Raw genomic sequence first — 12,300 nt, 5'->3', positions numbered from 1 at the left:
CTCCCCCTCCCAACAGGGCACCACCCCCCTCCCGACCACCTCCTAGGCCCTCCGTCTAGAACCCACAGTTCATGCTCTGGGTTCTCTCAGAAACTTTGGGGAGGAGGCTCCTCTGTGGTGTTAGAACAAGTCTTTCCAGTTAAAGGGGGCTTCCACTTTGGAAATGAGTGGTGATAAAGCCCACTGACGTTCACACACTTTAAAAATTGGTTTGTAACACCAGTACACCGACAATTGTGATCAGAGGAAAGAAATCGAAATTTTGAATTGCCTGAAAACAAACAATGAGGCAACTACAGTCACAATTATAGCCAGCCAGCCATCACCTCTAGAAGGTTCCAGAGACATTGAAACTGCTGAGATGCTCTAAATGGGATTGTGTCTCATGGAGATCAATAAGAAAATCGTTTCTCTGAGGGTGAAATGCAGAGTCAGATAAGAAATAACATTGCTGGGTTGCTAAATGCTGCCTTCCCTCTTTCACTCCACCTCCATCACTTGACCCTGGACCCTTGGCCTAGGAACCAAGGAATCCTCACCTCTATGTGCCACCCAGGAAGGTCGAGACCCTTTGCCTACATCTCTGGGGAAACATTGGGGTCCCCATTGTGGCAAGAAACTCAACATCATACAGGTATCCAAAAGAATGTTCTGGGATTTGCAGAGGAGTGAAAAGATATGCCTTATTTTCCTTCCAAATTCTCCCAGTTTCCAAGTAAGGAAGAGGGCGGTTGTTTACTGAAGGAAAAGGTATGTTACCATGTTGCTGTGTAAGTGAAATCAGGTATGTGCACTGACAGGCGAGTACTGATGGGAGCATCAGACAGTTTCTAAAACCCACAGGCCATCAGCAGCTGGAGGTGGCTGGCTTTGGCCCAACATGGCCCCTAAATCAACAGACAACGGCATCGTCAAAGAGCAACTTGTTAATGCCTCATGTTAAAAAATCAAGATTTGGCTTCAATTTAAATCACTTGAGATACGAAGAAGTGATTGATCCTATTTTCCACAGACAAACATTAGCTGATCTTCCCAAAATGGCATCACTAGCACCTACCACACAATTTCACTGATTTTGTTTTTCTTTCTCGGTGAAGTTGTGCACCAGAGACTTCTACGTAGAGCTGAGAGACAATAGTCCGGACATACTAAGGAATTTATCCAAAAAAAAACCACATGTGTTTGTGGATACAAATATATTTCTCCTTGGCTTTTCAACATACTCACAAATATTATCAGCTGCCTGAAATTCCCACCATGCCTGGGAACCACTCCACTTCTCCAAGTCTTTCTGAATCTGCTATCACCAGTAAGCTCTATAATCACTTTCTAAACATTAGGCTTTACCACCCAAGGGTGAAAACAGAGGCCACTGTTTAGGGCCTCCTGCACCAGCCTGTTCAAAATTACTTCCCCCTCCAACTTTCCACACGTCTTAAAATTCCACTCCCAAAACCCTTAAATCTTTTCAGGAATGAAGCAGAATATTAAGTAAATGCAAACTTAGTGCTTTGGGCTGTGGTCTCCAAAGATCCTTCAAAAACCCATCAAGCCAGCCTCATTCTTTCATCTTACTTAGAACAGAGACATAGGGCCTAGCATGCATTCCATACACACCAATGCTTGTAGCCATGGCAGACATTGCTAATCAATCACAGCACCATCTTCCATGGAGCCCAGTGATTTCTACACAATCCTCAAATCGTAATTCCAAAGAGCCACCACTAATCAGTCAAAATTGAGACATAAATGATCCCTAATTGCCCTCTCAACTTTAGAAAGCAAAAGCAAACAAGGATTGTGTGGGGGAATGGGGAAACCCTTGGGCATTAAAGGTACAGTCAGGGGAGAACAGATCTAGACAGAGTGCCCTAGTCGGGGTCCACAGGCACTAAATCTGCATTGCCAACACCAAACTGACACTTCCCCGAGCATACCTCAGACCTGCCCTTCTCCCAGCCTGCCGCTGCCAGAGACTCTCCCAGCTTCCTCATAGAGCTAAAATCAGAGATATTTTACAGGGCTTATGAAAGCAACCTCCCTCGCTTGCCCCCCAACCTGGCCCATATTGTCTATTTTTAGAACATTAGGTTTCTTCTTGAGTATAGTCCTCCATAAAGCAGGTGACAGAATGTCTTGGCCACCTGCAGTGACATTGCTGGACTCCAGAGAACCATTCCATAGGCGAATGGGTTCCCCAGGCTCACAGCGTAGAGGCGTTGCGCCCCTGGCCACTGTTTTGACTGCTGGCGGTACAAAACAGTCCACCCCACACCACTGCTGCATGGCTCACTGCGGCCATCAGAAAGTTCAAGCCAAGATGTTGACACTGTTGTGCATCAAGATGGCAAGCATCAGGTGAGAATATGCAACATTCAGGATCCCAACTGCACGTCAGTCAGAAGCCCTGTGCAGTTTCCAAGATGTTGTTTTGGTGAACTTTTAGATGAAATAGGGAACTGCAAATATATGATGACTTTGAAGAGGATTAGCAGGGTTTGTCCTTAAAAGGGACTCTTCATGTCAACCCCAGTCATTTAGAATTACAGTGGAGAAGGAGAAACCTCTATACTGTATGAACAAGGTAATATTTTAATAGTAGGCTATTACAGGCCGGAAAATTCTTTAACTGGTTTATAAAATCGATCCAAACTTGTGTCATTCCCTGTAAAAGGTAGCAGACATATGACTGTGATTAGGAAACTGTACAAAATTATCTTTTCAACCCTCATGTTATTGTCCTCCTGAAGTTTTTTTTTTAATAAAAGCCAACTTTTTGTTGTATATATTCATATTCCATGTGTTAGATGGAAGCATTTCCTATCCAGTGTGAATAAAAGGAACAGTTGTAGTAAATTATTATAAGGCCAATGATACTTCATGGCAGGTTACTCTACCAAGCTGTGCTTGTTGGTTTTTCCCATGACTGTATTGCTTTTATAAATGTACAAATAGTTACTGAAATGACGAGATCCTTGTTTGCACAGCATTAATAAGAACCTTGAGTGGTTACCTCTGTTGACGACCAGTTCACAAACAGCTTCTGTCCTGGAGCTTGGCCCACACTCCAGTAAGACACAAGGTCTCTCTTTTACCAAAGTCAAGAACAGAGCTAGGGGACATATTAATTAGTAGTCTTGGATATCTGGCCATGGATAACCTCATTGTAAATATCACTAGAATGGGCAGAGATCATCTGGAAGTCTCATATATACTAAAGCCCAAACACTGTGTCAGATGAGGGAAATCCATCCAAGAACTAGAAAAAAGTAATGATGAGATAATGAGCAACAATTTCAGCCCAGTGCCAACTCAATAAAAAACAATTAATGCTGTGTAAAGGTGGGTTGAATTAGTTTGCAAACTATATAAAGATATATGCCGTAAAAAGCCTATTAATGCACACCAGATGGGAATGGGATGTTCTAGTCAATTGTGTTTTCTAGTTATCTGAACTCTACTATATTAGCATACTTGGATAAGCAATTTAAAAGAATTAGAATATGTTTTTTAAATACACTTAACATTAAACTCTTCTAATTCTCTCTTCTATCTGTGATACTTCCTAAGACAGTATGGATCTTCAGTGCCTCTGAGTCAATGTTATAAAAATCAGTTATTGCTGTACCTGCTATAGGAGACTGGGCTAAATGTGTACAATGACAAACCCTGGAAGTTGCTTTTTTAAAAAAAATAATAAATTCTTAAAATTAACTCTTTTCCTAGTTGTGTCTTTGTTATGAAAATGAAGTGTAGGTTGTTCAGGTGCTTAACATCCTGATCATAAAAATGGCTATCACTCTGCAGATTAAATTATATTGCTCAAATTATTTTGCGCCCGCCAATAAACTCTTCACTGTCTTGATTACTCTCATTTCTGCTTTAGCTGTCCAACATTCAACATATTCTTTATTTTTAGCAACAGTTTTAGATTTTAAAAAGTAACACGTGCTGGGCTTCCCTGGTGGCGCAGTGGTTAAGAATCCGCCTGCCAATGCAGCGGGCATGGGTTCGAGCCCTGGTCCAGGAAGATCCCACATGCTGTGGAGCAGCTAAGCCCATGCGCCACAACTACTGAGCCTGCGCTCTAGGGCCCACGAGCCACAACTACTGAACCTGTGTGCCACAACTACTGAAGCCCGCACGCCTAGAGCCCATGCTCCACAACAAGAGAAGCGACTGCAGTGAGAAGCCCGCGCACCTCAATGAAGAGTAGCCCCCGCTCACCGCAACTAGAGAGAGCCCGCACGCAGCAACGAAGACCCAACACAGCCCAAAATAAATAAATTATTTTTTCAATTTTTAAAACAAACTTTTAATTAAAAAATAGTAACCCGTGCTAAATGAAACAATGAAGTAAAAGTAGAGATATAGAAGCACACAGGAAAAAAAGTAAATGTAGTGGATCAGTCAAGATTGTTTGGCTGCCTGTAACAGAAACGTGGCTATGATTGATTTGACTCACAGAACAAGGACGCTAGAGGTTTGCTATCTGCTTAAGAAACCAGGCAGTGTCATAGACAGTGCTGCAGTAAATACCCTTCTATCTATATAGATTTCAAAATTTTTTTTTTTTTTTGCGGTTCACGGGCCTCTCACTGTCGTGGCCTCTCCCGTTGCGGAGCGCAGGCTCAGTGGCCATGGATCACGGGCCTAGCCGCTCCATGGCATGTGGTATCTTCCTGGACCGGGGCACGAACCCATGTCCCCTGCATCGGCAGGCGGACTCTCAACCACTGCACCACCAGGGAAGCCCCCAAAATATTTTTGTTATTTCTGCACCTTATTCCCCTTAGCGCTTCCATTCAGCTCCTCCTCCTCTTACATTTTTTGTAGGTAAAAGAGTACTAGTTCCTGAATCTGTTTCTTTACAAGTCCTCATTAAGCCTTGAGTTCATCTTAATTGGAATAAAACCCTCTGAAAACAGAAAATCACGCCACAATTTCTTTCCAAGATTTCATTAGTATTCAATTTAAATAGCATTTTGGGCACATGCAAGTTTTTAAATTACATTCTTCATTAAATCATTTTGAGAAAACTGGCTTGCAATTTGGAAGGAAAAAGAGAAGTTGGAGCCCTACCTCACTCCTTCCACCAAAATAAATTCCAGCTGTATTTAACTTAAGTGTAACAAATAAAACCAGGGAAGTACTAGAAGTAGTACTTTCTGTACGGTATAAAGAATTTTTAAACCTTATATATTGTTTGATTTGCCAAACAATTTTCAGTGATTGAGCTCTGAATGCTGAGTAGTGCTCCAATGCATTATGTTGAATAAACAAAGAAACCAACAGGAATAAGATCATTGATCAAGTGCTGACTGTGAACTGGAGCGGGAGATCCAAAATTATTCATCACTAAATCCAATTTTCTATCTTCAGATAAATATGTGTTTCCCTGAAATGTCACTTAGGTATAGAACAATCGACGTAACAGTTTGTCCATTTAATACATTGTAAACAAGGTCAATGTTACTTACAATTATCAAACATTTTGTATTAGGCCATAGAGTTGGCATATGCAAAACAGATGAAGTTATTCGGTTTACGATTGTATTGTGTTGGCTTGAACCATGGCATCTCCATCCTGAAGTTATCATACCTAAACAGAAGGCTTATAATTCCACTGAGCATAGTCTTTAGTTCCTCTCTTTTTTGCTCAACGTTCAAATGATCATTTAGTTATATAAATCCTTCCTTCTCTATTTAACTTGGAACAGTTTTAATTCTTGGAGTTAAAACTGTGCAACATCTCCTTTCTTTAGTTTTAAATATAATTTCACAATGTACTTATAAAGCAACAGCAGCAGCTGACAAAATGCCTGAGTCACTTGAGAGTTCAGAGCAAATCTCTGTTAAATGATGTTCAATTAATTGTGCATATTCAGTACTTTTTAGCCAGCATATTTAGTTGAGGGTTTCTTATAAACATTAAAATGGATGTTTTAAAATGGACTCCAAAGAAAAGACATATTTCTTTGGAGTGAAGTGGCTTGCATTCTTGCAAAGCATTTTAAAAGTACAAGAAAGAGGGACTTCCCTGGTGTCACAGTGGTTAAGAATCCACCTGCCAATGCAGGGGACACAGGTTCGATCCCTGGTCCAGGAAGATCCCACATGCCGCGGAGCAACTAAGCCCGTGCACCACAACTACTGAGCCTGTGCTCTGGAGCCCGCAAACCACAGCTACTGAGCCTGTGTGCCACAACTACTGAAGCCCACACCCCTAGAGCCTATGCTCTGCAACAAGAGAAGCCACCGCAATGAGAAGCCCGTGCACCGCAACAAAGAGTAGCCCCCACTCGTCACAACTAGAGAAAGCCCATGCACAGCAACGAAGACCCAATGCAGCCAAAAATTAATTAATTAATTAAAATTTTTTTAAAGTACACGAAAAATTGGCACTAAGAGTACAGGAAACATTTCATTTTCTTCTGAAAGAGAAGTCATAAGACAGGAGACCTATCAGCCACCCATCACTGACACTTTCAAGCACTTTGGAGTTGCTGCCAAGATAGTGGAGTAGGAAGACCCTGAGTTCACCTTCTCCCATTGGGCACACCAAAATTACAACTATTTACTGAGCAACTATCAATGAGAATAACCTGAACACTAGCAGAAAAGATTTTCTGCAACTAAAGATATAAAGAAGGAACCACAGTGACTTTGGTAGTGGGAGCAAAGATGCAGTATGGTCAAGACCCACACCCCTGGGTAAATGACCCACAAACGGGAGGATAATTACAATTGCAGAATTTCTCCCGAAAGGAATGAGGATTCCAGGCCCCAGGGTCCTGCACCAGGAAGACAAGCTCCCTGAATGTCTGGCTTTGAAGGCCAGTGGGACTTGCTTAAGGGAGAGCCAGAGACTCTGCTTTTACGGGGCACATGGAAAATCACACATGCTCTGAGACCCAGAGCAGAGTCAGTAATTTGAAAGGAGCCTGGGTCAGACTCACTTACTGATCTTGGAGAGGCTCCCGGAGAGTCAAGAGCCAAAAGGAACACCCTCTGAGGACATAGATGCTGGCAGCAGTCATTTTTGAGAGCTCATTTTACCACATGACCCTGGTGCTGCCAAGCGCCATTTTGGAGTCTTCCTCTAGCCCATTGGTACCAAGGGCTTACCCACTCACCAGCTGGTCAGCACCAGTCCCAGGACCCCCCAGGCTAAGAGGCCAGTAGTATAGGAACTAAGCCCTGCCCAGAAGCAGGCCAGGCACAAGCCCCAGATACCCTTGTCCATGCAACCGGCCACACCAAGATTTAGCCCCACAAACCAGCAGGTTGGCAGCCCCTGCATGAGTCAACAAACCATGGTCTGGCAACAAACCATGCCAGGGATCAGCTCCATCTACCAGCTGACTGCAGTAGTGGGTCCCATCATAACAGAAGGGGCCAGCAGCTTACATAGGGTCACCCCTAAAGCATATAGCTCTAGTGACCAGAGAGGAGTATGCTGCCCGGCCCCATAGGACATCTGTTAAATAAGGTCACTTCTCCAAGATCAGAAGCATAACCAACATACCTAATACATAGAAATAGAGAATTAGGCAAAATGAGGGAAGAGATGAATATATTCCAAATTAAGGAACAAGATAAAACCCCAAAAGAAGAACATAGTGAACTGTAGATAAACAATCTACCTGATAAAGAGTTCAAGGTAACAATCATAAAGATGTTTAATGAACTTGGGAGAAAAATGGATGAACACAGTGAGAAGGTTAACAAAGAGTTAGAAAATATAAAGAAGAACCAAACAGAGCTGAAGAATACAATAACTGAAATAAAAATACACTAGAAGGAATCAACAGTAGACTAGCTGATACAGAGGAATACATTAGCAAACTGGAAGACAGACTAGTGGAAATCACCAAAGCTGAACAGAAAAAAGAATTTAAAAACATGAGTATAGTATAAAAGACCTCTGCGATAACATTAAGCATAGTAATAGTCACATTACAGGGGTACCAGAAGGAAAAGAGAGAGAAAAAAGGGCAGATAACTTATTTCAATAAATGATAGCTGAAAATGTCCTTAATCTAGGAAAGGAAACATCATATCCAGCAAGCACAGAATATCCCCAAAAAGATGAATCCAAAGAGATTCACACCAAGACATATTGTAATTAAAATGGCTAAAATTAAAGATAAAGAGAAAATCATAAAAGCAGCAAGGGAAAAGCAACAAGGTATGTATCAGCTGACTTTTCAGCAGAAACCCTGCAGTCCAGAAGGGAGTGGCATGATATATTTAAAGAGATGAAAGGGGAAAACCTACAACCAAGAATCCTCTACATGACAAGGCTGTCATTCAGATCTGAAGGAGAGATAAATAGTTTTACAGACAAGCAAAAGCTAACCGAGTTCAGCACCACTAAACCAACTTTACAAATATGTTAAAGGATGATTGCTTTGGTAGCACATATACTAAAATTTGAATGATACAGAGATTAGCATGGCCCCTGTGAAAGGATGACATGCAAATTCATCAAGCGTTCCATATTTATATGAGATCAAAAACACAATATATGGGGGAAAGGAGTAAAAAAATGTAGATCTTTTAGAATGTGTTTGATCTTAAATGACTACCATTTAAAACAAGTAGATATAGTTATAGGTCAACATATATGAACACCATCATAGCCACAAATTAAAAACCTACAACAGATTCACAAAAACTAGAGAGAAAGGAACAGAAGCATACCACTAAAAGTCATCAACAATGTTGTAAATCAACTATACTCCAATAAAAAATTTAAAAAATAAATAAAAATAAAATAAAAAGGAAAGTCATCAAAACACAAGGGAAGAAACTAAAAGAAGTACAAAACAATCAGAAAACAAGTAACAAAATGGCAATATGTATGTACCTATCAATAAACACCTTATATGTCAATAGACTAAATTATCCAATCAAAAGATTTAGTGTGGCTGATTGGATTAAAAACAAGATCCGTATATATTCTGCTTACAAGAGATTCATTTCAGAGCTAAAGACACACAGACTGAAAGCAAGAACGTGGGGAAAAAAAGATATTTCATGCAAATGGAAATGACAAGAAAGTGGAGGTAGCAGTATTCATATCAGACAAAATAAACTTTAAAACAAAGTCTATAACAAAAGAGAAAGAAGGTCATTACATAATGATAAAGGGATCAGTACAAGAAGAGAGTATTATGCTAGTTAACATATATGTACCTAATACAAGAGCACATAAATATATAAAGCGAATATTAACGGACATAAAGGGAGAAATTGCCAACACTACAATAATAGTAGGGAACTTTAACATCCACTTATATCAATGGACAGATCATCCAGACAGAAAGTCAATAAGGAAACAATGGTCTCAAATAACACATTAGAGCAGTTGGACTTAACAGATATATACAGGACATTCCATCCAAAAACAGTACAATACACATTCATCTCAAGTGCACATGGAATGGTCTCCAGGGTAGGTCACATGCTAGGCCGCAAAACAAGTCTCAACAAATTAAAGAGGACAGAAATTATATCAAGCATTTTTTCCAACCAGAACAGTATGAAACTAGAAATCAATTACAGAAAGGAAAATGGGAAAAAAACAAACACATGGAGACAAGACAACGTGCTACTAAAAAACCAAGAGATTGATGAAGAAACCAAAAGGAAATCATAAAATACCTCTAAACAAATGAAAATGGAAACACAACACTCCAAAATCTATGGGATGTACCAAAAGCAGTTCTAAAGGGGAAGTTTATAGAGATACAATTTACCTCAAGAAACAAGAGAAATCTCAAATAAACAACCTACCTACCATCTAAACGAATTAAAAAACCAAAGAACAGACAAAGTCCAAAGTCATCAGAAGGAAGGAACAATAAAGATCAGACATAAAATGGAGATTAAAAATAGTAAAAATCAATGAAACCAAGAGCTGTTTTTTGAAAAGATTAATAAAATTGATAAACCTTTAGCTAGGCTCACCAAGAAGAAAAGAGAAGCACCCAAATATACAAAATAAGAAATGAAAGAGGAGAAATAACTACAAAAAAAATCATAAGAGAATACTACAAACAGTTATAAGCCCACAAATTGGTCAACCTAGAAGAAATGGACAAATTTCTAGAAACATACAACTTCACAAGACTGAATCAAGAAGAAGCAAACAGGGACTTCTCTGGTGGCCCAGTGGTAAAGAATCTGCCTTACAATGCAGGGGACGCCAGTTCGATCCCTAGTCAGGGAAATAAGATCCCACATGCCATGGGACAACTAAGCCCATGCACCACAATTACTGAGCTCAGACACCTCAACTAGAGCTCGTGTGCCACAAACCACAGAGCACACGAGCTCTGGAACCCGAGCACCACAACTACAGAGCCCACATGCCCTGGAGCCTGCATGCCACAATTAGAGAAGAGAAAACCTGCACACCACAACTAGACAGAAGCCCGTGTACCACAACAAAGACCCCATGTGCTGCAACGAAAGATCCCGCATGCCTTAACTAAGATCCCGCATGCCACAACTAAGACCTGATGCAGCCAAAAATAAATAATAAATAAATCTTTTAAAAGAAGAAGAAGAAACAAACAATTTGAACAGATCAATCACTAGTAAAATTGAATTTGTGAAAAAAATAAAAATTTAAAAAAAACCTCCCAACAAACAAATGTCCAGAACCGGATGGCTTCACAGGGAAATTTTACCAAATGTAAAGAAGAAGGAACATTTCCAAATTCATTCTACAAGGCCACCATTACTCACATACCAAAACCAGAAAAAGACACCACAAAAAAAGAAAATTACAGGCCAATGAAGAACATAGATGCAAAAATTTTCAACAAAGTATTAGCAAATCAAATTCAACAATACATTAAAATGATCATACACCATGATCAAGTGGGCTTTATCCCAGGGATGCAAGGATGGTGCAATATCTACAAATCAACCAACATGATACACCTCTTTAACAAAGCGGAGAATAAAAATTATATGATCCCCTTTGAGCCCTGAACCAAGATGGTGGAGTAGAAGGATGGGCTCTCACTCCCTCTTGTGAGAAAACCAGAATCACAACTAGCTGCTGGACAATCATCGACAGGAAGACACTGGAACTCACCAAAAAAGATACCCCACATCCAAAGACAAAAGAGAAGCCACAATGAGATGGTAGGAGGGGTGCAATCACAGTAAAATCAAGTCCCATAACTGCTGGGTGGGTGACTCACAGAATGGAGAACACTTATACCAGAGAAGTCCACCCACTGGAGTGAAGGTTCCGAGCCCCACATCAGGCTTCCCAACCTGGGGGTCCGGCAATGGGAGGAGGAATTCCTAGAGAATCAGACTTTGAAGGTTAGTGGGATTTGACTGCAGCACTTCAACAAAACTGGGGGAAACAGAGACTCCATTCTTGGAGGGCACACACAAAGTAGTGTGTGCATCAAGACCCAGGGGAAGGAGCAGTGACCCCAGGGGAGACTGAACCAGACCTACCTGCTAGTGTTGGAAGGTCGCCTGCAGAGGCAGGGGGTGGCTGTGGCTCACCATGGGGACAAGGACACTGACAGCAGAAGTTCTGGGAAGTATCCCTTGGCGTGAGCCCTCCCACAGTCTGCCATTAGCCCCACCAAAGAGCCCAGGTAGGCTCCAGTGTTGGGTCGCCTCAGGCCAAACAACCAACAGGGAGGGAACCCAGCCCCACCCATCAGCAGTCAAGCGGATTAAAGTTTTACTGAGCTCTGCCCACCAGAGCAACACCCAGCTCTACCCACCACCAGTCCCTCCCATCAGGAAACTTGCACAAGCCTCTTAGATAGCCTCATCCACCAGAGGGCAGACAGCAGAAGCAAGAAGAACTACAATCCTGCAGCCTGTGGAACAAAAACCACATTCACAGAAAGAGAGACAAGATGAAAAGGCAGAGGGCTATGTACCAGATGAAGGAACAAGATAAAACCCCAGAAAAACAACTAAATGAAGTGGAGATAGGCAACCTTCCAAAAAAAGAATTCAGAATAATGATAGTGAAGATGATCCAGGACTCAGAAAAACAATGGAGGCAATGATCGAGAAGATGCAAGAAATGTCTAACAAAGACCTTGAAGAATTAAAGAACAAACAAACAGAGATGAACAATACAATAACTGAAATGAAAACTACACTAGAAGGAATCAATAGCAGAATAACTGAGGCAGGAGAAGAGATAAGTCACCTGGAAGATACAATGGTGGAATTTATGCTGTGGAACAGAATAAAGAAAAAAGAATGAAAAGAAACGAAGGCAGCATAAGAGACCTCTGGGAC

The 12,300-nt window shown here is 41.1% G+C and overlaps 1 protein-coding gene and 1 pseudogene across 1 annotated transcript in view; both read left to right on the top strand.

Annotated features, from left to right (window-relative positions):
- ANTXR1 (ANTXR cell adhesion molecule 1) overlaps positions 1-370 on the top strand; it is a 238,563-nt gene extending 238,193 nt beyond the window's left edge. The window contains exon 18 of the mRNA XM_024738187.1: positions 224-370. Coding sequence (XP_024593955.1) covers positions 224-370 — 147 coding nt within the window. The remainder of the gene's footprint in view (positions 1-223) is intronic.
- Positions 371-8,409: 8,039 nt separating this feature from the next.
- On the top strand, positions 8,410-8,509 carry LOC112395133 (uncharacterized; annotated as a pseudogene).
- Positions 8,510-12,300: the final 3,791 nt, after the last annotated feature.

Source organism: Neophocaena asiaeorientalis, unplaced genomic scaffold, assembly GCF_003031525.2.
Source record: "Neophocaena asiaeorientalis asiaeorientalis breed wild unplaced genomic scaffold, Neophocaena_asiaeorientalis_V1.1 scaffold756, whole genome shotgun sequence".
NCBI lineage: Eukaryota > Metazoa > Chordata > Mammalia > Artiodactyla > Phocoenidae > Neophocaena > Neophocaena asiaeorientalis.
The sequence above is the reverse complement of the archived record's forward strand: the minus strand, read 5'-3'. Positions and strand labels throughout refer to the sequence as shown.